Genomic DNA, 27,506 nt, shown 5'->3' on the forward strand with positions numbered 1-27,506 from the left:
TATCGCTAGTTAATTTTTGAATAATGGAATAAAACGCGCATTACTTCATATCGCTTTTTGCCAGTAAGGTAATAGTCATTGTTGGCAGTACCTAAAATTAACGACCTAAACATGACAAAAATGGTTATAATTTGTTGCTTTATTTGTGTATTAAATTCATCCTTTGGAGGTATGTTTTTTTTTTTAAAAAATAAAATAAAATAAGAGACTTTTATTATATTTTTTAAGCTCCAATCGAAAACGAGCCTGACTTATACGAATTAAATAAATCGCATAGCACGCACCATTCCAAGAGCAAGAGCGAGGGCGGCAGATTGAAATTAATCAGACCAATTATAGCCTTAATAAGTAAGCTAGTTATACGTAATTCTAAAATAGCAAAAAAATGTGTGTTGTATTTATTTTATAGTTGATATTATTAAAATTTTGCTGGAGCCCTTAAAACTAGGGGCAAACACCGCAGGGGCTGGTGTTTCCTTGGCAAAACGGTTCTTACCGGAACCCAAGGGCCTGGACACCAATCACACCTTTTTTAAAGGGCTTTTAGAGGATTTTAAAACGACCGTTAATGGGATCGCTCCCGGTATATATAAATGAGCCAAAACATAAAGAACATACAAAAACATTATCGTTATTAACTTTGTAGGTACCAAATGGTGCGGCGCTGGCAATATCGCTAAAGATAACGAAGACTTTGGAATAGATGTCGAGAGTGACAAGTGTTGTAAAAACCACGATCTATGTCCTATGAATATTGCCGCCGGTGAACAGAAATACGGATTAAAAAACACCGGATTATTCACTCGGTTTGTTAACACTGTTATTCAAAGGACCGGAATAGGGCGATTATTTAATTTACTTGCAGATCGGAGTGTTCTTGCGACAAAGAATTTTACAACTGCTTGAAGAAGGTGGATTCGGTAACTACCCGCGCTATTGGAGTTACCTACTTTAACACCCTTGGACCGCAATGTTTTGAACTGGTCGATTGCAGTGACCCAAAGTAAATATTTTTTATTATTACAGTAATTAAATTTTAATATGCATTAAAAAAAACAACTGCAATGTTGTTAAGTCAGATTTACCAACTAGCTACCAGAGCGCATAAAGTTTAGCGATTTTACCAGTTCGTTAAGATGTGAATCGATGCACAATAACAGTCAATTGATTTATACTAAACACGATCACTTGTATTAATACTGCTATATATAGATATTTATGTCCGACTTAAATTAATCTTCCAATGAGAACGGCTCCTTATATACTCGGCTGACCATGATTCCGAAAGATTCGCTAACCTTACACGCGTCTACACAGATGTCGTTGCGTTAAAGAATGTAAATATTTATGTATACAAGATGTAACTGTATGCAAGAAACATTAGAAAACTGTAAGTAAAGTGTTATTAAAGTGCTTAAATTAGTAACCATAATTTCATAAATCCTGCTTCTGATAGTGGTCTTTCTTCAATATAGGTTTCAATAGCATTTAGTTGCCAATGAGATGCAGATAATTTAAAATCCATTGAATAGCGTCACATCTGGTCCGATTTCTATCAGTGGTCACCGATATCTAAATAGGATAATTATAAAGAGAATAACTGCATAATTTAAAACTCATTTTTTATTTTTTTTAGGATAAGATGCAGAGGTTGGAAAATGAGAGGAACCCAGTATCAGTGGTCAGACAATACGATATTTTGAAAAACATTGTTTTGTTAAACCCTATTTTGCATCATTTGTATTTTTAGATTAACCAAATATAATGCAGATTATAACAATAAACTGTTAATGAATATTTAAATGCTGTTTATCATTTTCTTATTTCTCCTCGGATTTGTTAGTCCTGCTCGGGTTCCCTTATAACCCGGTGTTTTCGGGATCTACTTGATGAGAACAATTCGCTAGTATAGTAAATCGAATATACCCCCCTGTATACCTGAAAAATGAAAAAACCCAAACTTTGAAGGTCGACATCTCGGCTTCTATGGACACTATCGGGAAAATTCCAACGGTTTTGTCTACAACAAGGTCGCCAGATTTAATCCCATTGGATTTTTATCTATGGGGTTATCTAAAATCTACAGTTTATTTTGATAAACCTGAAAGTTTAAAAGAATAAAAAAATAGAATTAGAGCCGAAATACCACCAAATATAATTTGAATATCGACTTTGTTACTGTCGGGAAGTTAATGGTCAACAATTTGGACATTTATTTTAATTTTTTTGTTTTTTTTTTCTTTATAACTGTTTCTGTAACCAAAAATGCATGGTTATTTACACAAAATGTAATCGCAAATTTCTTAATAAATATTGAGGTTAGGTATAGGACATGACATACAAAATATACTTAAAATTTTATACAGAATTAAAAAATAAAATAAAAAATGGTTGTTTCTATTTAAAAAAAATATGTTGATAGCCGTATCGAATTTTTTCACCAAAAATTGATTTTTTTCGAAATCAAACTAAGTATACCAGCGTCTTATTTGGGTCACCTAGATTACGAAAACACCGGGTTATAACAGGATCCGAGCAGAACTAAGGGAATGAGAGCACTTTGAAAATCCTGAAAAAGTCGTTTTCGACGTCCGTTTTAGAGGCCAAAAATGGGCATCAAAAATGCCATATCTCAGCTATTAAAAGAGCTACGACCTTGCGGATGGTCTCGTTGGATTCAGAACGACGAAACTAAGACAAAACCGTTGAAATTTTCCTGATAGCTCCCATAGAAGCCGAGATATCGGCCTTCAAAGTTTGGAATTTTTCTTTTTTCGGGTATACCCCCCCGTATCGAATTTTTTCACCAAAAATTGATTTTTTTCGAAATCAAACTAAGTATACCAGCGTCCTATTTGGGTCGCCTAGATTACGAAAACACCGGGTTATAACAGGATCCGAGCAGAACTAAGGGAATGAGAGCACTTTGAAAATCCCGAAAAAAGTCGTTTTCGACGTCCGTTTTTGAGGCCAAAAATGGGCATCAAAAATGCCATATCTCAGCTATTAAAAGAGCTAGGACCTTGCGGATGGTCTCGTTGGATTCAGAATGACGAAACTAAGACAAAACCGTTGGAATTTTCCCGATAGCTCCCATAGAAGCCGAGATATCGGCCTTCAAAGTTTGGAATTTTTCATTTTTCGGGTATACCCCCCCGTATCGAATTTTTTCACCAAAAATTGATTTTTTTCGAAATCAAACTAAGTATACCAGCGTCTTATTTGGGTCACCTGGATTACGAAAACACCGGGTTATAACAGGATCCGAGCAGAACTAAGGGAATGAGAGCACTTTGAAAATCCTGAAAAAGTCGTTTTCGACGTCCGTTTTTGAGGCCAAAAATGGGCATCAAAAATGCCATATCTCAGCTATTAAAAGAGCTACGACCTTGCGGATGGTCTCGTTGAATTCAGAACGACGAAACTAAGACAAAACCGTTGGAATTTTCCCGATAGCTCCCATAGAAGCCGAGATATCGACCTTCAAAGTTTGGGTTTTTTCATTTTTTGGGTATACCCCCCCGTATCGAATTTTTTCACCAAAAATTGATTTTTTTCGAAATCAAACTAAGTATACCAGCGTCTTATTTGGGTCACCTGGATTACGAAAACACCGGGTTATAACAGGATCCGAGCAGAACTAAGGGAATGAGAGCACTTTGAAAATCCTGAAAAAGTCGTTTTCGACGTCCGTTTTTGAGGCCAAAAATGGGCATCAAAAATGCCATATCTCAGCTATTAAAAGAGCTACGACCTTGCGGATGGTCTCGTTGAATTCAGAACGACGAAACTAAGACAAAACCGTTGGAATTTTCCCGATAGCTCCCATAGAAGCCGAGATATCGACCTTCAAAGTTTGGGTTTTTTCATTTTTTGGGTATACCCCCCCGTATCGAATTTTTTCACCAAAAATTGATTTTTTTCGAAATCAAACTAAGTATACCAGCGTCTTATTTGGGTCACCTGGATTACGAAAACACCGGGTTATAACAGGATCCGAGCAGAACTAAGGGAATGAGAGCACTTTGAAAATCCTGAAAAAGTCGTTTTCGACGTCCGTTTTTGAGGCCAAAAATGGGCATCAAAAATGCCATATCTCAGCTATTGAAAAAGCTACAACCTTGCGGATAGTCTCGTTGGATTCAGAACGACGAAACTAAGACAAAACCGTTGGAATTTTCCCGATAGCTCCCATAGAAGCAGAGATATCGCATTTTTGGCCTCAAAAACGAGGTCGAAAAAATACTCGATTTCTTAGTTCTGCTCCGATTCCCTTATAACCCGGTATTTTCGTGATCTACTTGATGAGAACAATCCGCTGGTATAGTTAGTTCGAATTCGAAAAAAAATCTATACTGTAGTTGCTTCGAAGACGATGGATAATATACAGGCAAGTCCAATAACGATATTCATTTGAAACTCCTCGCATGTATTTCTATCGGGGCATGTTTAGTAGTTTCATTATTACACGAGGAATTTCCAGCCCGACAATTTTATCAGTCTAGTTAGCTCTCTTTAGACCTTATGCCATTTTATTAAACAACGTTTGCTGAATATTTTACACGTAGTTTCAACGAGCAGTTGTAGCCAGACATGTGCTTTAATACTGCTGAATATCAAACCCAAGATTCCTTGAGAGCCAGTTTTGGCGCAGTCGGTAGGATTCGTCTAATTTATTGGCGCATTTAAAATAAAAACACCCCAACTACTTTTTTTTTTAAAAATTGTTCTTTAATTTCAACTTTCTCAACTAACTGTCTATGGAAAAAACGACAAGGTGCCCTATAACAAACGGAAGAAAAGAGGAAAAAAAAAACAAAGAACTAACGTAAACTCCGAGACGGCGCCCGGAAAGCATAAAATTACAAAGTAACAACGCTAACAGGTTAGGAATTTTAAAACGAATCCAATATACAAAAAAAAAACCAACCGAAATATTGTCACTAAAAGCACTTAAACTTTGGCAGTGAGAAAGACCTGACACCCTCCCCACACCCCTAATTTTTTCATATTTCATAAATATTTGACATAAACTCTTTTTGTTTTTTTTTTCTTGTTTTTTAATTTTTTTGAGGGCCCCTCCGACAGACAGCAAAAACCGAGATGAATTTAATTATTGTATAATTAGTCAGTGGGGCCCCCCCCATTATCAAACACTTACGTTAAAGCAATAAACAATAAAAATGGTACAATAATAGTTATCATTATTAAAACCATTAGCGGAATCCCGTTTTATTTTACAGAACAACATTAATAAATCGACCGGACGACGATAAAAATTAAATTATTACATAAGTCACAATAATTAACATAATCATAATAATAATAATAATAATAAATATAATAAAAATATAAAGCTTAATACAGCTTTCACTTTTTGTTTCTTGTTTTTTACAAAGATAATAGAAAATCACAGAGCTGGGCGGCGCCGGAGGTTACCCGATTTCGGAAATGCAGTAACGTTCGACGCCTGTTCATATATTTATAAATCACAAAAGTAAAACAGATATTGTGGTGCCCTCTAAACCTTTGTAGTTATTTAAATTAATCGTAGGTATCATTTTTTAGTTTCGGGTCATATATCGGCTTATAATCGTTCGTAACGGACACGTGGTGGCATACATTTTAAATTGGTGTGAAGGTACTATTTGAAACCAGAATGTTTATTAAAACATTAGGTTATCAACCTAGACAGTTCAGAGATTTAAAGTACTTAGTTGGGATGACACAGTACCATACAAATTGTTATTATATAAACTATTTATCATTGTTTTTCTTTTAAGGCAGTACTGTAAAAGTATAGTATAATAATAAACAAATTATGATTACCAATTAAAGATCACCAGTTTTTAATTGGCCGTTGTCTTTATCAAGTCTGATGTAATAAAATTAGAGGTTTTCGTAAAACTTATCAATACCAGACTCCATTACACATATACAGATAATGTAGACCAGGAACATTTTTAACACAAGACAAAATGCATCAATAAAACTGTAAGTATAGGGCAATATGCAATTTTTTTTTTACGGTGACGACTCTTGGAAAAAACAGTTTTATTAATGCAATTTGTCTTGTGTTCATAATGTTCCTGGTCTTTAATATCTATAATGGAGTCTGGTATTGATAAGTTTTACGAAAACCTCTAATTTAAAAGACAAGGGCCAATTAAAAACTAGAGGTTTGATGTGTGTGTGGTCCTCAATCCCGCTATTTATATTTTAACCATATAATTAAGGGACACTATACTCTGTCATCATGCAATGAATAAATTAGTTATAGAAGAATTCAATGGTACCAACTCAGTAACTCAAATACAAGAAGTGTTGTCCATTATAGAAAGAAATAGCTGAATAATTGGCCATGAAAATTATATTTTACGAATAAATGTTGTTGCTTGATTTTTTCCAAGTTTTTACCACTGATTACAATTTACTTACATATTTCCCTTGAAATTGAACGAGAAATGAATTATCACTGATTCCAGTAATGTCAAAAGTGACAGAATGTGTGCCATTAATATATATGAATAGTAGTGAATCATTCCAACAAACATATAAGTGGAAAATGTTGGTTAGTATTTTCTGTTTTAAGTGTCTTTATACATATTACATCATATAGTAAAAACGCCAATACTTTGTTATTATTTAGATACACCTTTGACATATCAATTACTAGTATAATAATGTAACATAATGAAATTCAATGCAAACATTTACCCCATTTAAAAACCTTTACATTTTACAATTGTTTCAAACGAAATACCTGCTAGAAACGTTAGATGAACTAATGAATTGTATTTGTTTATATAAATAATTATAAATCGTAAATAAAAAGCAGTTTTAGAATTTATTATTTACTGAACAAAAAGACTAATGGTGAAGGTACTATTTGAAACTAGAATATTTAGAATATTAGGTTAAAGTCCAGTGCAACGATATATTAGAATGGTCACCCGTCAAAACACTAGCATTCCACTTGTCAAACATTGTCATCCACCTTCTATTTACATTGTTTGAGAAGTAAAATGCTGGTGTTTTGACGGGTGACCATTCTAATATATCGTTGCACTGGACTTTACCAATGACAGCTAAAAAAATCTAGAGATTTAAAATACTTATTGCTTATCATAGTGGAGATCACACAATACCAGCATTGATGCACTGCATAAATTGTTATTATAGAAGTGAATCATAATTGTTTTTTTTTCAAGGCAGTACTGTAAAAGTACTGTATTTATTCTTATACTGTTTTTTTTATAAATTAGGAATTTATTATTTACTGAACAAAAGCAAAAAAAGACTTTGTACAGGACTAACCTTCTGAGAACAAAAATTCAAAATTATATTCAATAAATTCAAATTTCAATTAAAAAAAAAAAGAATTTTCAGATAATTTATTCCAAAAATAATAGCAACTATTTGATTAAGGACGTAACACACAAGAAACACAAGATTCTACAGATACAAAAGAATCCAATCAACTTATTAGTTAATGTAGATTCTCTGGTTTGCAAAATGTTTAATAATGTTGTAGTCAATGAGTCTTTTTGGTCCATTAAGCGACAATCCATCACTGGATTCATAATGATAAAATTCAAAGAATGAAATAGTTTGCGTCAAAGAAATAAATTATTTAAGTGCATATAAGAGAGTTTAATGGAGGGTAATAAAAGACCTCACAAACTATTTTTATGGTTTTTTTTTTTGGATAGATAAGTCTGATTTGTTCAAATCCTGATGAATTGGGATAAAAAGTGTAAACTTTTTTCAAAAATTAGGAAGGAGAAACTGGGATCAAAACATAAATTCCTCAGAAAATCAGGACCGATAAGACAATTTGAGGCGTCCGGCTTCTAAACTCTCTAAATCCATTTTATACAAAAAATGAGATAAGGGCCCTGCCGCCATCTATAATTGCTTTTTTATCTTTCTCTAAATAATATCTGCACTAAAAGTTCTTTAATCCAATAAAAATTATATGTAATATTCCGGCCACGGTAGCAGAACCATCTCACTACTTCGTAGATACTATTTCAAAACTCTTTAGGTCCTTTCATTTATTCCGTTATCAAAACTGCTTACATCCCATAATAAAATATTATAGGATTCAAAACTGTCTTAATTCTGCAAGTTGTTTTGATTTTGTTTGCCCGCGTTTAGTAAACATCCGACTGCAATACAATAACGATTTCGTTTTGTTATTTTCCACGTTTTTTTTAATAACACAACTTATAACAATTATTAATTTACTGTGAGTAAAGCGTTATGGAGAATTGTTCTATTATGGTTATAACACCTGGTAAAGGTAGAAAAAAAATAGCAGATCCCTCGAAATGGAAATCTACACAAGTAAAAAGTGCAAGGTCAGTACTCATGTATTTATGTAATTAGTTAGGTACATAAAAGTACGTTTTTTTGTAGATACAGACCCAAATCGCTTTCAAGTCAACCAAAATGCAGCCATAAGAAGACCTTTGCTTGTGCTGATCTGACTATGCAGGAAATTAGGAAATTTCATGCATGCTTTTATCAAAATAAAACAAAGATTGAACAGGACAATTTTATTTTGAAGCATACTTCCCAAAATGTTCCGAAGAGATAGGTACACGCAGCAATTCAATTTCTTTATCTTATTTTATTAAAACAAAAAAAGGAACATTTTTATCAATTCTTGGAATCTCAAGATTTAGAGTTCAGAATTTGAGCCAAAAATTCTTATCAGATGGTTGTCCTCCCAAAGGAAATCGGGGTGGTGACCGAAAAAGCAGGCATTATGTTCAAAAAAAGCAATGGGTCACAAATTTTATTAAAAGATTAAACTGTGTAGAGTCTCATTACACGAGAAATAAGCCCGAACGTCAATATATGGCAAGTGATCTGAGTATTAGGAAACTTTGGAAAATATACTGTAGCGAAAATAAAGATCTAATAGTGAAATATGATTACTTCAGGGACATTTTTGAAAAAGATTTTAATATAAGCTTTCAAAGCCCAGCTACAGATGCATGTTCTGAATGCATTAGCTTAAAATGTCAAATTACAGCTGCTTCGAATCCTGAAACCAAGGCAGAATTAATGTGCAAATCACGAGTTCACAAACTTAAGGCCAAAGCGTTTTATGAGATTCTTAAACAGCCAGAAGATAAAAACCATTAAACTGTCAAAAAAACTTGGTGCTGCCGCGCATTCCAGACCAGTCAGCCTATTATTCAAGACAATTTTACTGGTATAATTTTACCATATGTGAAGGTCATTCTAAGGCAACACAAACAAAAGATACTGTAACTTCTTACACTTGGACCGAGAACATAGGAGGAAAGGGATCTAATGAAATAGTTTCAATGGTTAATCACAAATTGTCCACACTTAATCTGGCAGAAACTAAGTGGATTAAGCTATTTTGCGATGGTTGTCCTGGGCAAAATAAAAACTCCATCATGATTGGCATGCTTATGCATTGGCTTTACTTTACTTTAGAAACTTCAGTTCAAGAGATTCACGTAATATTTCCCATTGTAGGACATTCGTTTTTGCCACCTGATAGAGTCTTTGGAAGACGAAAAGTCTCCTTAGTACTTAGCAGGTCATCTAGCTATAAGGTCTGATGATGCTTTATTAGCGAAACATGTCACCACCTGATTAATTAAAAAGACATTTTGAGACTGAGACTTGGAGTTTTCATTTTTTCTCTAGTTACGTAGGTCTCTTTGAGATAATGGACGAGTTCTTTCAATTCTTAGACTTTCTTAAAAAGAAGGAAGTTATCCTTCATCCACGAGAAATATTATCTGATGGTGCGACCGTACTTGATCTTGAAAAAGATTTTGATATCTTTGACTGGAAAAGAGCAATTGAGGTATTAATCAATGGCATTTCCAATTTTCAACTGCAAAGAGAATATCTATAAAGAAACAAAACCAACAAACAGGTAAAAGGATTGTTATTAAAGAAGAAGTAAATTTTAGATCGGATCTTGGTACCTATAAATCAGTGCTAAAAAAAGGGAAAAGCCTTGCTTTAATAAAGCCTGAGCCGTTGCCAAAAGTTCATTCTCTTAAAGAAGCTAAAATTAAAGATGTTGATGCTCTTTTGAAAAAACATTTTGGATTGGACTGGAGATATACACCAAACGAAGATTTAACTTTCTACAAGAATATTATTGACAATAATAGTGCGATAGAACAGGAAGACACAATGCGAATACTGAAGATGTCATCTATAATATTGAAAAAGACGATGGGCTTAGAATTTAATTTTATTTTGTACATTAATGAAAATATAACTTTGTTATAGTTTATCACTTTCGGGTTTTCATAACTCTTTAAATCCACTGTTTGTTAACAAAACCTGTTACATCCAAACTTTTTTATCAAATTGTTTCTCTAGTTACACCTAAAAATATGTTTTTTGTCAAAAAAACCTTATTAGAAGGTTCCTATTTTTACATATTTTATAAATGTATTTTAAATAGTTTTGATACTACCGGTTTTTTACATTTTCTGTAAAACTGCTTATCTTGGATCTAGAGACTTTTGAAACCGGACGCCTCATTTACATTCGTAAACATGACACTAATCATATATCAATGTATTTATTTAACAATGATTTTGAGTGTCTGTAAGTAATTTACCGTTTACCTAAACATTCTAGTTTTCTTAAAAACCGCCTAAGTAAACACGTGAATTATAAAAAGGTGCATTAGAAGCTTTGTAACAACAAATCTTATACCGCTTAATGCCACAAAGTCCAAATAAATCCGTTTCATTACCAACATTTTGGCACTGGTTCCTACTTTAACCGAATTGAAATTAACACCTCGTCATTTGGGTCTAGTGGAGGTGCTTCTTCCCGTATATATGACCCGAAACGCTTTACATAACCGTCAAAAGTCAAATTAAACAAACATGAAATGTAACAAACTTAAAAACGACAAAAAAAAAATAAATAAACTTCTTTCGTAAAAGTATTTCTTCGATAACATATAATAGAGAATCTAACATATATTATAGTGTTTTGTTTTTTTTTTTATGTTTTAATTTTTTAACACTGCACAAAAAAACCGTCAATTTTGGTTACTGTTCTCGAAATCTTGAGCTATCGCCTATCTACTGCCCCCTAGCTGTTTCCTTTACAATGTAACAATTTCATTTATTACAAGCCCAGGACCAGATATAGCTACAAAACCCTATATTTATGTACCCTAAACATTACCATCATTGCCAAACTTCAAATAATATAAATCTCTCTGTAATATCTATCACATTTCCAGTTTTTTTTTTTTATCACAACTTTCGTTCCCACACGATGTATCACACGACCTAGTGACCTTTTAATTATCTTAAACCTACAATACGCATGCAATGTGAACCTTACGAGCGAAAAAAAAGTCACTAGCTCCGTTGATCCTGGACTTTTTTTTTTAAATTTAATCGTTTCGCGTGTGTATGTGTGTGTATATAAAACAACAGTCAGCGGGGCGATAAAATGACGACAGTGACTATCCAATTTTTTTAATTTGTTATTTTTAATAAATCTAATATTTTTTTTTGTTTAGTCTAAAATGGGCGCGCTAGCCTAATTTAAACTCGTTCCTCCATCTTGTTGGGTGTTATTGCCAACCTAGAAATGATCAGAACACATTATTACTGAAAAGTTAAAAGAAGAAGACCTGTCTGTATATAAGCACATTCAATTTGATATATTATAATGTTTCCGGGATATTCGTTGGTTGAATTCAAATAGAGCTTATTAATTGAATTGGTTTGTTGAATTGAAATTAAACGAGTAAATAGGAAAGGTAGCATAACCTAGGAAAACGAAATTTTATATGTGCCACTACAATTTAGTACTAAGATACAGTAGTGGCCAAAACTAGATAAAGTATAATTTTCATATAAAGATTTACCCAGAGGTCCCCTAGATTTTAAATTACTGTTATTTGTAAGGCGGTCTATAAAAAGATACCAATAAATTTCAGTTAAATATTTCGCTTGCTATCAGATAAAGCAATAATATAAATATAGCATAATATGGAAAAAAACAATTTTTTAAAATTATTTCTTTGTCTAGATATTTATAAAAAAAATTATTATAGTATTGCTTCTCTTTAATTCAAAGTGCAACATGCCACGCGGAATTAGATTCTCTCTTGATTTAAGACTAGTAGATTTGAGGCGTTTAGAGCAAAAGTGGCCCAAGCCACATTTTTAAAAAAGTTGAGTTAACAATAAAAATGCCCTACAAATATATCGAATTTTTATTATGCAATACCGGCCCAAGCCTATTTCGACCATTTACCGTAAGATGTCACATAAATCCACTTTTGCGTACATAGCACATTCATATTTGCTGGAACAAGACTGGTCCAATCCATTGTGGGCCGCTTTAGTATTCAGTCACGTTGAGATTATGGTGACCACGTGTTTGTAATTTTGATAGCATACTTTTTGTTCGAAAAGTAAAGTTTTTTTTTCAAATAAAATGCAAAGAAATATGTCTGGTTGTGAAGAAGATCGCTCGGGTAAGTAACCTATAATTATGAAAATACTGTGTTTCGGTAATCCGGGTTTGGGCCACTTTTACATTTACATTTTTTTTGTTACAGATATAGAAGAACCTTTTCAGGTTCTGAATTCGTACCTTCTGAAAGTGAAGCTAGCGAGCTCTCTGGTTAGTTTATTTCCTTATCAATCGATAAAAACATTATATTTTATTATGATTTTATTGACTTCTATAATAAAATATTATGTTTAATTGATTAATGTTTTGTTTATATTACAGACATAGAACGCACTTCCTGCGAGCAAATTATTCAGAGAGCAAAAAGAAGGAAAAATGAAGGACAGTGGAAGAGAAATATTAGGAAAAGAAAGCGTGCTGTTGGTGAAGAATACGTGAACACCAAGGGGAGGGTGGCTTCTTCTAAGATATTTAAAGCCAAAGAATGCCCTTGTTCAAAGAGGTGGCACGAAAATTTTTTACAAAAATGGCGTGAGGCTCTATTCAAAAACTTTTACAGTTTAGGATCTCACACTTTGCAGACTTCTTATATTTTTGGACATGTCAGAGTTCTAAACAAAGAACGAGTTATACCACGGAAAATATAAAACCAAAGGAACACGGCAGGTGCTACATTTTGGCAAATGACAAAGGAGAAGATAACTAGGGTATTGAAGTCAAAAAGCACTGATGGAACACCACAGCCTGATAAACGTGGAAAATCAATACCAGTTAATAAAACTTCTCTGAAAAAAGTCACTGCTGTGAAAAGTTTTATTAATAAATGACCAGCTTATGAGTCCCATTATTCATTTAAAAAAAGTCCAAATGTCAAGTATCTTTCTCCAGAACTAGACCACAATGTATAATTTGTATAAAAATGAAAATGAACAACCCGTTTCATTGTTTGTTGTTTCGATATAACTCGGCACACCATAAACATCGACGGAGAAAATCTTTATTTCCTCCAGAGTAAATTCCATAGGTCGGTGAAGGAAAAGAAAAGGCCTGTTGACTTTATATATTTTAATTAATATATATTCTAGATTATTCAACAGCCTATGTAGAATGCCTTAAACTGTAACAACACCTATGATTATCTTTGATTATAAATAGGATATACAAATAAAAGAGACTAATTTAAAGAGAGAGAAATTAATGAGCGTTGCTTGACGAGAGTTGGAGAGAAGAATTATTAAGTTCGGAGAGCTAAACTGAGAGAGAGTCGTAAAGAGAATGCTTTTATGTTATTTTACATTTTTGTCAAACCTCTTAAAAAGTAGGTATATTTGCCACCCAAGGGTTGCGTGCCTTTATCTGTTCCCAAGAATTTTGATATTTTCAAGAGAGCCAGATGAGAAAGTCGAACATGTGCGACACACTTGAAATAACGATAAGGCACAAAACCTTTTAAAAGGAAAGAAATAAAAATGGTTCAATTGATGTTTGAACATTTGTTTTTCGTCAAATACTTAAAAATGATTTTAATTTAAAGTTTCACGCGCCATTATCCGATAGTTGTCGCAAATGTGATGCTTTCAATATTAAAATTAAAGCAGCTATGGCAGATGGCCAAGAAAGTGAGGCAATTAAAGCAGAACAAGAGCTGCACCAGAAGAAAGCTGCTAGACAAGGCATGAGAAACGATGCTGAAGCTGCAAAATCGGACAATGACCTTACCGTAATTTCATTTGACTTAATGAAAACATTGGCAACGGCGATCATTTTAACAGGAGTTGCCTACTACAAAAGGCAACTTTGGACGTTTTGTTTTGGGATTCATGATCTTTAAACTCGCGTAGTACACATGTACATGTGGGACGAGAGTGTTGCATCCCGGGGTCCTCAGGAAATTGGTTCCTATATTGCACACTACATTAAGAACTTTGTTACCACAAGAAAGCTAATAATGTACAGCGATCAGTGCGGTGGTCAAAATAGGAATTTCAAAATGGCTGCCCTTTGTACATCAATGTATGTATCATCCAGCGATTACACAGTTAACAACATTGACCATAAATTTTTAGTTTCTGGTCAAAAACGTAAATATTCCAATAACGATAATGTTTTATTTGTAAAAAAACGGGGCCACAAAACTTTCCATGACATGGCCAGACTTCTTCCTCTGTTCGAGGGATCTAAGCCCATACAAGAAAAGAAATACCAAGACATGTTATCTTTGCTTGATTATATTCCACCAGTAAAACGATGAATTTTATCGTCAACTGGTTCACAATGCACGAGTTGAACAAGACTCGAATGTTTTTGAAAATCATGAGGAAGAAGAAAATGATTAATAGGAATTTACGTTGAGTTTTGTTTAAAAATGTCCATTCATTTTTACTCTCAAGTCAAAAAAAGGTTATGCAAAAGTGGCCCAAACCACGTACAAAAATTATTTTTCAAAAAAAAAAAAAAATCCAAAAACTATGTTTAATATTCCACCACTTACCTAAATAAAAATAAATTAAGAAATTCTTACAATCGCCTCTAACAATCTCGTAATTAATCTTCAAAAAATTTCATTATTTTCATTTGCGAATTTCTCCATAAAAAATATTTTTGGCTTGGGCCACTTTTGCTCTAAACGCCTCATTTGATGTTAAAAGAAAAGCTGTTTGAGCAATTATCAAAAGATATGAAAGGACAGGATCATTAAAGCCAAAAAATAAATCTGGTCGACCAAAAAAAATGAGCTGTACGCAAATTAAAACAAATTAGCTAGAATAACCCCTTCATGACTTCTCGTCAAATTCAGATAGAATTACAGGCTCTAGGGATTTGTAATGTGTCCTCAAGGAATGTAGGACGAAGGTTGGTAGAAAAGAATCTATTTGCACGTAGGCCAGCAAAAACACCACTGCTTTTAAAAAAGAATCGCTTAGCCCGATTGGAATTTGCCCGTCAGCATGAATGGAAACGTGTTTGCTGGAGCGACGAATCGAAATTTAATTCCGATGGAATTCAATATGTTAGACGTCCTTCTGGCCAGCGTTTGAATTCCAAGTACAAAAAACCCACAGTTAAGCATGGAGGTGGATCCGTGATGGTTTGGGATTGCTTCTCAGGTTATGGAATGGGCCCGTTACATCGCATAGAGGGCATAATAAACGGGTTTATGTGCAGGGATATTCTCAGAGATGTTATGTTGCCCTGAATGTCGAAGACAATTTACCATTGAGATTCCAATTTCAGCAAGATAATGACCCGAAGCATTCCTCCAATATTATTAAGCAATTTTTTAAAAAGAAGAAAAATTACCAGTTTTAAAATGGCCATCCCAGTCACCCGATCTTAATCCCATCGAAAATTTATGGGAAATTGTAGATCGTGATATTAGGGATACAAACTATTCAAATAAAGGTGAATTATTCAAACGGTTGCAACAGAAATGGATAAATATTGGTTTTAAACTCATAGACAATCTTATTGAATCAATGCCACGTAGATGTCAGGCTGTAATAGACAATAATGGGTATTTTACGAAATACTAATATTGTAGATGGTTTAGTTTGTAATTAAAAAAGGTGATTATTTCTAAAGAATGTTTTATTATTTTTATACATATTAATGTTGCCCATAATATATGACACTTATACAAAAAAAAATAATTATACACCTAATATAGGAGACGAGAGCTGCATTCACAACAGTGACACTAATATTCTACATTTTAACATTGAAAACTGCTTAATTTTAATTGGAAACATTTTATATATATATATATATATATATATATATATATATATATATATATACTCATTTCCAATAAGCATTAAAAGTTTCTGAGACTTTGGTTCTTCCCTAGTTAAATCCTAGAATCTAAAGGCCAATTTCTCATCTGAATAATTGTCTCGGCAGATAAGCTAATAGTCTTATAAGGAAAAATAACTGAATTAATTTAAGTTTAACTAAAATATCTTGTTTTTCATTCGACTGTATCAACTTGTGACAATATCGTGGCCTAACATGGTCAAAAGCTTTTGAGAGGTCGCAAAAGACTTCGGAGATCCTGGTTTTTTTCTAGAAAATTATGATTTCTCCTTTTTTTTAATTTATGATATAGTACAATAATTCAGAAAGAAGTAGATTCTTTACTGTGTGTTTTTCATTGCTTAATAAAAAAAAAGGTGCAGTCGGTAGGATATTTTGGGGTTCGATCGGTTATTAGTGCATCGACTAACGAATATATTAACTTTTTGAATATATTTAACTCGGTTTGCAAAGGTCTATCAACTATGAGGAGAAGCATACTACGGTAACGTCAGATCATTAAATAATTCATTGATAATTCCACAAGTCTCTCTGAATATTGACTTGGAAGAATTTAAGTAATTTGATTCTTCCAGGCAGGTGAGGACGTTACTCGTATTAATCCAGACATTTCAACAATTTTTTTCCTATTGCTGCTAACGATCCAACTGCCTGGAAGATTTTTAATATTTTTATTCTTCCAGGCAGTTAAATCCTTATGGGCAATTAAAAAAAAAATTACAGTCATTTTCCCAAATGTCAGAACATTATCCTCGAATCACTGTAATCCCGAACGGAGTTTGTTTGAGAAATAGGCGTTTATCTTTAAATAAAACTCGTCGGATGTAAGTACTGAATAACCCTACCCAATCCAACTGTGAAACGTGTTACTGGATCACTTTTTATGTTTTCTGGTCACTTTTTTTCAATTTTATGAAAATTAGATAATTTCTTCAGTATTTCCCAGGGATTTAAAATCATTTAACAACAATCCTTTGAAATATTTGAAAAAAATCTCTTCCAGGCATTTTAATTTTTCATATGTTTTAGTCATTTGAATAATTTTTTTTTGTAATTTTATCCCAGGCATTTCATCATTCATATTTATCTGTTTCCAGGCATATTTAAAGTCATTTTTTATTTTATTCCAGAAATTTCAAGACTTTCAGTGACATCAAGTTAATTATCAATAATATAATAATTATAGTAATAATGAATTCGTAAAAGAATACAGAAGGGAACAATTAATTTATGTAATCAGCTCAGGTACCTACGGTTTTGGAGGAAAAGTATACAAATTAGTTCTTCGCTCCTATACGCGACTCTTTGGTTTTCTAGATGTTCTGCCTTAAAGAGGTTAAAAAGCAGAAACACGCGTCTCTCTGTACGGAGGGTTTATCTTAATCACAAACTTGATATAATAATTAACGTTTTCCAGGATTAATTCCTTTAGGTCTTCCTTGCAATGCAATTGTATTTTTATGTCCTTCAGACACTTGAAACCTAAATCTCCCCTAACTAAAGTTATTGTATTGTAGTTTTTTTGATTTCCACATTTATTAATGTGTGTTGATTGAATTGAATTTGAGCCTTAGCAAATTTAGCACACCTCCAGAAAATTTCGTAGTTCTCAGAAGAGTTAAAGAGGTTAAAGAAAAAAGTTAATTAATTTTTATTAACCAGAATATTTGTAAGAATGTCTTAATCAGAAGGGAAAAAATAGACGCACACTATAGTCGTTCATAATTTTGGTACTTTTTTACCCACAAAACAACCAACAAATATGTATTATACTAAAAACTAGACTGAATTGAATGTACAGACAGATCTCCAGTAGCTCAATGACTTAAAAGCATTAATCAAGCAAGTACATCCTAATATCGAAAAAAAAAACTAGCATAATTTGTGCATACTATTGATGTTAACATGGGAATGAGTTAAAATTAAATCCAAAGTGCCTTAGACTACAGGTCTTTCACGAATGATTTATTTGAAAAACAAAATATATACCGGCTCAAGGCACTTTGGCTCTAACATAATTCCTTTGAAAGCCTACCTCTTATAACCATCACTGCAAGCAAAACAGAAACATGGCAAATTTAAATAAATATTTTGGGTTTAAAAAATTGGGTTTGTACCTAATCAGTTAATTTTAATCATTCACTTTTACATGAAAAAGAGCTTATCGAATCTTACCAATGGATGCGGTTGGTCCTGGCCGCCGAGGGCGACCCCGGATTGGGAGGCGATGGAGCCGCCTCCGGTAGTGCCGCCGCCGCCGCCACCGATGCCGCCCCCCGCCTGCTGCGGCTGCTTGATTTTCTCGCAGTAGTCGGTCAGGATGTCGCGGAACCGGGACCAACTTTTCTCCGGCAACGTGATCGCCGTGCGGAAATTCGTCTTCACCTCGGAGATTCGCATGTACACGCCGCGGTTATTTTGACCTACAATTTGTTTTTTATTTCAATTTTATTTGTAAAACTTGAATTTCTGTTATTTATAAATACAGAAATTGTCCGTCAGAAAAAACTAAACATACAGTGTATTACTGTGGACTATTGTGAGGTAATCTTGTCAGACTACCTTATTACTGTCAAAGTGGACTGTATCTGTCTAATTAAAAAACATCCTTTACTTAGGATTACTCTATTAAGCAACAATACAAAAATGCTTCATGTCAGAAGCCCTGTCTTGCTTAAAGTTACTTACTGACTAACTGCGTTTTAATATTCAATGGCCTCGTGCACGCAATGTTAAATTAATCTTAAATCTACTACAAAGAATATATTGTGTCTCACTTAAAAACACTACGTGATTATCGTCAAACTGAAAAGTCAGCGTTTTCACTAAATCCGGCGAATGTCTCCTTGAGCGGTATATCTAATGGATTGTTTAGGCTATAATTTTGCCGATTTATTTTTGTGGTTATTTTTCAATAATGAATACCGAACAACTATACTGTATTACTTACTATAGGAAAAAATCAAGTTGAAAAAATTCAACAAAATAAAATCTTGAAAGTGTTGTTTAAACAAGAAGCAATTGAAATATGGTACAGAAACTTGGATATGGCGAACTCAAGAAACCAAAAGTTAATGTCATACTTAATTTAAAACAAGTAAAGCTAATTCACAAAAATCGAATGTAGATAGTCGTCATATACTATTCATGACATAGTAATAAAAATTCATGACACAAAAAAGTTACTGTGACTTCCCGTTACACCGAAAGTAAAGAAAACTAACAGGTATGTCAAAAGATGCTCTTCTAACCATATCATCGATATACCAAATGTCATTAGTACAGTATATTACAACTTTTAAATGTCCATTAAAACCAGACTATATTAAAATTGGTTGTATTATAATGTTTCTTCACCTCAAAGAATTCTTATATTAAAGGACAAGACCACTATGGGTCTAAACAAAGTACTGTCCAAATCATGCAGCAGAAAATTCAAAATACTATCGTTTACGATCAATGTTCTCATCCTACTCAGAAACAGGTAAAGTTGCAAGAGACTTTATTGTAGTGTCATGTGTCCGTATTGATATATTCTTAAAGGGGTTTTATATGAATATGTATGAACGATTTTTGTACGTCAAAAATTCCCTGACATAGAGCCAATATGGCATCATCAAGATTGTTATACATTAGCAAACATTTCTGGACATAACTTGGGAACCACTTAAGTTACTTTCATGGTTTTTCTACGTTTATAATAAGGAGTTCTTGAGGATGGATTTGAGGGTCAAAACGTGGATCTAGATTAAGGATTTGAGTAGATAAACCAGTTTCCTGGTACAATTTCATTGTAAAAATAACCTAAAAAATGTCCCCCACAAAAATAAATTTGACGTGTTTTTGGAAATTTTATACAGGGGCAGAAATATAGAGGATGGTACCTTTTTCAAATTGACACTCTGTATATTATACCAATAAATTATTATCTATCTATCTATTTACTCCAGGCAGGTTTAGAGTTTACATGATTTAACTTTAAATAACTGGATTCTTTTTCAATTGCTTTTAAGGAAATAGAAATTCGCATCCTCAACCACTATCAACTGCCTCGTAAACAACATTTTCTATGGCTTCAAATACCTGGGAGAAAATCGTTATGTTTGTATTCCAGGCAGTTGAGAGATGTAATGATTCAACTGCTTGGAAGAGAACCAATATTTTGATTTATTTCAGTTAGTAAAATCATCCTATTTATTAATTGGCAAATGAAATAACAGCAAGATGCAGTTGTTACGACTAAGATAAATTTAATCCTTATTTATAAGCAATACAGAATCTCGATTTTAGGAAAATTACGCAAGTGCTACCCGGACATGTTCAGTATTCATTAAAAACGTGTTGGTTTCTTGGATGTCCCGAAGTACAGCCTTTGAAACCGAAATCGGGATCGATTACATAAATATAACTGGCATATTGATACGCCTTCTATAGACTAAAGTATTGTATGATCTTCGAAGACACTAGAGAAGAAGTCACAAGAAGAATAGGTATTGCATTCGCAGGCAGACACTGTTTTACTGTTGTTAAATCATAGGTCGTTAAATTTGCTTGAGGAATTTGTTGAAGACCTAAAAACTCATTTACCTTATCAGAATTATATTTTAAGTTAACCCATTTTGCCCCAGTAATGCATTTACGCAACACCTAATTTTTTTTTTGTCGCAGCTAATTATTTTCTGTTTGAATTATCTAGTTTATTTTAAGAGAACTACAATGCAACTTTAGGAAAAACCTGGAAATGTTTGTTCTTTTACCAAATCAATGTCAAATACGGCAAGACGAATTGTAGTAAAAAATTTCCTTTTTTTCTCGCTGTATACTAAATTCTAAAAAAAATAGTTTCGGGTTTCTTTTTTTAAAGCAAACACTGTTTTCTTCAAATATGAACATAAATCCTTACAGTACATATGTTATTACGAATCAGTTATCTTTATTGGCGATAAAAAAAAATGCAACAAAATCTGCTGTTGCGAAAACGCATCACTGGTATAAACCATAAAACAACATGTGACTTTTTCACGTTTGAGCCTGTCAAGAAAGGAATAATAGTCGGGAACTAAACTGCTTAGATTTGCAGTCTAGCGAAAGAATTTGTGTTTTACGGTTCGTGTCGTCGTGAAACAATTTTAAAATGGCTTATAGGCGGTTTCTTACTCAAAAAGAATTAGTAGAAGCTATGGAGGAGATTGTTTTAGAACAAGAGGAAGGTAATATAGTTATAAACTTAGTGATATTTATTTATTATGTTCCACAAATTTTAAATTTGTTGTAGCGTTTTATTTTTCTATTTCTTATGTTCACTAACGCTCCATTGATATTTCATTAATTTTAATAATTATATTAATAATTTCAGTCAACTTCTTTTATCGATATTTCTTTAAATTCACACTGTCAATGACACATTACTACTGTAACGCATCACTCTCCTGGTTTTATTATTCATGCTTTCTGTTGACGGTCCGTCACTCTTCTGGTTGGTCTTGATTGATGTTTTCTTTGATTGGATTGACATTGACAGCTCAGACGAGAGGTGGGGTCGTAACTTATTTAGTCGGTACTGCATCCATTTTTCGAGGACTTGTTCCCGTGTCGCAGGTAGAAGCGCACGTAAAAGGCCAGTTTTTTATTTTCGAAATTTGTGAAGCAGGAAGTGGCCAATATGGCTTATAATTTATAGTCCTTAATCTTGTTCCTTTAGGGAACTGTTTATTTCATAATTCTGGTGCAAGATGCCCAAGATTTTAATGGATAGATAATGAAACTTAGCAAGGTAAGTGTGTCACATTTTGAACGCCATTCATTTTTTTTATCGACAGTGAATACAATGGCAACTATTGTTTTAGGGTTTTACTTTTCCGTTTTCCTCTTTATTCTTCTTCAATTGTTGATGGCTGCAGGATTTTGATTTCCCCGAGAAATTGCTGTAAGCTGTGGAGCTGGAGCCAGACTTAGAGCCAGTATTAGAGATTCCCAGTCCAGATAGCTAAGCTACAAATGGCATACATTCACAGCCTCGATTTTGAAGGCCAGCCGTTCATTTCTTGGAGGAATATACAGGCCAGTTTATTCCATTTATTTAAATATTACTAATCATAGATTTGTCTCATTTATTTAAATTTTTATTAATATACCTTTTATTTCAATTTAATCTTACAAATATTTAATTAATGTCATGATTTAATTTAATGTCAATTTCTTATCTATAATATTAGTTATTTTTTGTTCAGTATTTTTCAGTACCCTTTTTTGGTAATTAAGTAGATATAAAATGGTTAAGGCTGATATGCCTTAGGTAAAAAGGTTCATGAACTTTCCCCTGCATAATACAAATATGTACTAAAAACTTTAATAATTGCAATTTATTTTTCAAGTGCTGAAATCTACCTAGTAGCTTAATCATAATTTAAATGTTACATTTGACAAACTTATTTTATTTAATCATATCAACATTATTCATATTTTAATTCATAATAAATTATTAAAATTTAACAGATTAGAAAATGAGGTGTATACATATCTTTGATGTAAATATAATTTGGTTGTATTGTTAAGATATTTTTTTTTGCCTCTTTAAATCTACCTTATCCAGGGTCATTTAATTGTTAATTTAAACCTATATACCAAGTGTTTTTCTTAGTTTTTTTTCATTAAAAAAAAAAAAAAAAAAACTAAGTGGCTCCCTCTTATTTAATAGTTATAATCAAGATTATATTCTTTAATAGCCAGTCATAAGTGAACCTTCGAACAATCCCAAGCCTCCAATAATTCTGAGCTACCGTCTGCAAACTCTTGGCAAAATAGTAACACTGTAAAGTTAACGCCACCGTAAAGTTATACATTCGATTGTTCCTGTCAAAAATTGTTTTAGGGTATATCGATGGGGTTTATATCCCACCAGACCCTGATGTCCTTACCGACGAAGAGAGCTTTGATGATGAGGCCAATTTATGCGAAGTAGGGGAGCCGAAAGATATAGCAGGGACATTTGAGTTACAGGATCCCTCAGACAAGGATTTTCAGGCTGAAGCTGAGACAGTGGGCAGTGACAAAAGGTCTGAGATGGATCTGCCAATTTCGCCAGGTACTTCAAACTCGCCGGACTTTCAACAGAATTTAATTGACGATTCGTCCGACGATGAAACGCTTGGTGCGTTATTTCGGTAGGCACTCTTGTAAGATGTTTTTGAAGAGCAAGCCCGTTCGATTTGGGTTTAAAATTTAGTGCCTTTGTTCACCTAGGGGGTATCTTTTTTATTCTTTGCTATATGCAGGACAGGACCCCAATAAAAAGTACTCTTCACTTGGACTTGGTGGCGATGTTGTTCTAAGTCTGCTGTCGGTAGTAGAAAAGCCTATAAGCCACCAAATATTTTTTGATAACTTTTTTTCCTCATTTAAATTATTTGTACACTTGAAAAATAATGGCTTTTTTGCTACTGGTACCATCAGGGACAACAGAACTAACAAATGTCCAGTTGAAGATCCTAAGTCGATAGGAAAGAAGGGCCGTGGGACCTACTCAGCGGCATATGACAAATTATCAAACGTCTCAATAGTTCGTTGGAACGACAATTCGGTGGTGACTGTTGCTAGTAATACTTTCGGCGTTGAGCCTATTAGTCGTGTGAAAAGATTTGTTAGGAAAAAAAGAGTTGATAAGTCTGTTCCTCAACCCAATGTTATACGAGGGATGTCTTTTAAGTTTTGCATATAGAAACATAGAGGGCGTCACTAATCAAATGTCATTAGTCAAACTTAACCTCAAACTTTACTTTTCTTAAATTCAAAACGTCAGTGCGATACATATAGTTTTACAGCTACAGTGAATTTTTAAAGGTAGCAAATTGCGCATACCATGGAATTAAACAGAGAACATTTTCGGGCCATCATTTTTTACAATTTTCGAAGGCAATTATCTCAACAAGAATGCTGTGCTGAGTTGATTTCTGTTTTCGGTAATGAAGCACCACATCAGTCGACAGTTTCTCGTTGGTATGCAGAATTCAAGCGTGGACGGGTTAGTCTTAGCGACGATCCAAGGTCAGGTGCACCAAAAACGGCTGTCACCCAAGAAAACATCGATGCTGTGCGTATGCTTATCACGGAAGATCGACATATGACATATCGTGAGATTGAGGCTTCATTGGCGATTTCAAAGACCTCAATTCAAAAAATTTTGCATGAAGAATTACGGGTAAGAAAATTAGTTTCCCGCTGGATACCGCATCTGTTAACTGAAGAACAGAAAGAAGCTAGGGTGATGTGGTGTTAAACAACTCTAGACCGCTTTGAGGCAGGAAACTCTAAAAATGTGTACAGCTCTAAAAATGTGTCAGTGGTGATGAATCATGGATTTACTCATATGAACCTGAAAATAAACGTCAGTCGTCTGTATGGGTATTTCAAGATAAAGAAAAGCCAACAAAAGTCATTCGTTCTCGAAGTGTATCCAAAAAAATGGTTGCAACATTTGTCTTAAAAGCAGGTCATGTTGCAACAATTCCTCTGGAGAATCAACGAACTGTTACTGCCGATTGGTACATTACCATTTGTTTGCCGAAAGTCATCGCTGAGCTTCGAAAAGCGAACCCACAACGACGAATCATCCTCCACCAAGACAATGCAAGTTCGCACACAGCCCGGAAAACTATTGAATTTTTAACTTATCAAAACGTCGAATTATTGGATCATCCTCCGTACAGTCCCGACCTAAGTCCCAACGATTTCTATACTTTTCCAAAAATCAAGAATGAACTGCGTGGTCAGAGGTTTCAGACGCCAGAGGAAGCAGTTAACGCCTTTAAAAATGCAATTTTGACAGTACCCACAAACGAGTGGAATAACAGCTTTGACAACTGGTTTGAGCGCATGCAAAAGTGCATTAAATTTCGTGGAGAATACTTTGAAAAACAATAAAGTCGTTAAAAGTTATTTTTTGTTTTATTCCAGCTGCATATGCAAAACTTAAAAGACAACCCTCGTATCTCAATATAACAAGTATATGGGGGAGTGGATTTGCACGATAATGGCATCGCCAATTACAGGTGTAATGTACTGGGAAAAAAGTAGTGGTGGCCTATATTCATCAATGCCATTGACATCCTAACTGCCAATGCATGGAAATTTTATAACATATTCAATGATACATCAATGTTGCAACTTGATTTCAAATCCTATATAGCACTTCGTCTTATAAAAACAGAGAAAATCACGGTAATTAGAAATCTTGCAACAGGAATCAACGAATTACGTTTCGACAATATAGGCCATGTGTTGACCCATAGTCCTGACAAGGCACGAAGGAGGTGTCGAATATGTCACAGTCAAACTGTATACATGTGCCAAAAGTGTCAAGCGCACCTACATACTACTTGCTTTGCTGAGTATCACACGGCGTCATAAAACGTAGTACCAAATATTATATCGTATCGTCCCACTGATGCGTTTTCGCAACATTATGAAATGTAAAATATGTTTTGTTCTACACTTTTTTTGTGAAATAATTGTTTATTTTTAATACAATCAGCTAATACTAGACTATTTGTAATTGATTTTTCACCAATAATTTTTTTTTAAATGCAAATAGAATAATAGTATTGATTAATTGTCCCAGTGATGCGTTTTCGCAACAGAATTTTTTTTCAAAAATATAAAAAAAAATATTTTTTTTGTTTCGAAATATTGTTTTTAGGGGTAAATAAATAAAAAAATTCTATATAAGTGTTAAATTTTCTTATTATTTTTACCCTTGGACATAAATGGGTTAAACGACAAAATTTTACTTAATTCAGTACTCTTTAGTGGTACTTTTTTTAGTTAAACCCAATATGTCCCCACTCTTAATTTTAATTTTTGTTATATTAGACTTAGTTGGATTGACAGTAGCTCTTGGATTTTTAACCCACTTATAAGAGGACTCTTTCTCTCATGGATCTTTATAAAAACATTCTTTGTATTTTATGTGTTATTGAATAACAAATAAATTAGATAAAAGACGATTGAAATAAGAAATAATTTTTTTCTACATGCATAAATAGGATTTCTTGAGGATGGATTTAGGTCATTTTTTTACTTGATTTTTTTATAGAAATTTCACTTTTCTTGTAAATATTTCAGGAAATAATTGGAGTATACTTAAAAGAGTTTTAAGCAAAGAAAGGGAATCTCTTTTCAAATAAATTTATATACAAACGATTTTTGTACCTGAAAAATTATCTGAGTTAGAGCAAATTTTGTTAACCAAGTAAGTCCAAAGGCCACCAGACTGTTAGTTTCGAACTCATTTTTCATCATCAAGATTTTTATATATTTTCCAAACATTTCTGGATATAAGTTGGGTACCACTTAAGTTACTTTCATGATTGTTTACATTCATAATAAGAAGTTCTTAAGGATGGATTTGAGGGTAAAAACGTGTGTCTAGATTAAGGATTTGAATAGATAAACCAGTTTTGGTTGGGGCATTTTTTTTACTAAATTCTTTTTTAACAAATTTCACTTTTCTTCTAATTATTTCGGGAAATTATTTAGAATTTTTTTAAAGAGTTTTAAGTAAAGAAAGGGAATCTCTTTCCCAATAATTTGATATACAAACGATTTTTGTGCCTCAAAAATTCTCTGAGTTAGAGCAAATTTTGTCAACCAAGGTCCAAAGCTCCACCAGACTGTTCATTTCAAACTTATCTTGCATCATCAAATTTTTATACATTAGCGGACATAACTGGGATACTACTTATGGGATTTTCGTAATTTTTCTACCTTCATAATAAGGAGTTCCTGAGGATCGATTTGAAGGTAAAACCATGGTTCTAGATCAAAGATCAAAGATATTTTTTCTTCTCACAAATTTCACTTTTCATGTCAATATTTTAGAAAATAATGAAGATATTCTTAAAAGAATTTTAAGCAAATTAAGGACGTCTCTTTCCAAATAATTTGATACAGGAACGGTTTTTATACCTGAAAAATTCTCTCAGTTAGAGCCAATTTTATCAACCAAGGTCCATGAACCTCCAAATTTTCAAACGCATTTTTTTTTATTTGAGGACGTTTTTAGGCTCTTTAGAAAACTTGTAAAAACATTCAATTTTCATGACGTAAAAACGACTCTTAGCAAAACCCTGGAAAATCTAAAAATTTTAATTTTTTTATGTCTTCCAGGCATTTGGAGTAATTTTTTTACACCCTCTACTTTCATGCCAAATTTTCAACTTATTCCAAAAAATTTTCGG

At 33.2% G+C, this 27,506-nt stretch overlaps 2 protein-coding genes across 5 annotated transcripts in view; one reads left to right on the plus strand and one right to left on the minus strand.

Moving 5' to 3' along the window:
* Positions 1-10: 10 nt before the first annotated feature.
* Positions 11-1,803, plus strand: LOC126745342 (phospholipase A2-like). The gene is made up of 6 exons (XM_050453132.1): positions 11-169; positions 229-348; positions 410-583; positions 647-806; positions 866-1,003; positions 1,637-1,803. Exons 1-6 carry the CDS (start codon positions 112-114, stop codon positions 1,701-1,703), a joined length of 717 nt encoding a protein of 238 aa, XP_050309089.1. The 5' UTR covers positions 11-111; the 3' UTR covers positions 1,704-1,803.
* A 2,903-nt stretch (positions 1,804-4,706) lies between these two features.
* The window catches only part of LOC126745339 (transcriptional activator protein Pur-beta), a 30,053-nt gene continuing 7,253 nt past the window's right edge, over positions 4,707-27,506 (minus strand). For 3 of the 4 annotated variants that reach the window (XM_050453128.1, XM_050453131.1, XM_050453130.1), the window contains exons 7-8: positions 18,448-18,695; positions 4,707-11,619 (exon numbers count right to left, since the gene is read on the minus strand). In XM_050453128.1, the coding sequence (XP_050309085.1) occupies positions 11,575-11,619; positions 18,448-18,695 (293 nt within the window). In that variant the 3' untranslated portion in view covers positions 4,707-11,574. Of the gene's footprint in view, positions 11,620-18,301; positions 18,323-18,447; positions 18,696-27,506 lie in introns of those variants that run through there. The other variant, XM_050453129.1, reaches the window with a different exon arrangement.

This window comes from Anthonomus grandis, chromosome 15, assembly GCF_022605725.1.
Source record: "Anthonomus grandis grandis chromosome 15, icAntGran1.3, whole genome shotgun sequence".
NCBI lineage: Eukaryota > Metazoa > Arthropoda > Insecta > Coleoptera > Curculionidae > Anthonomus > Anthonomus grandis.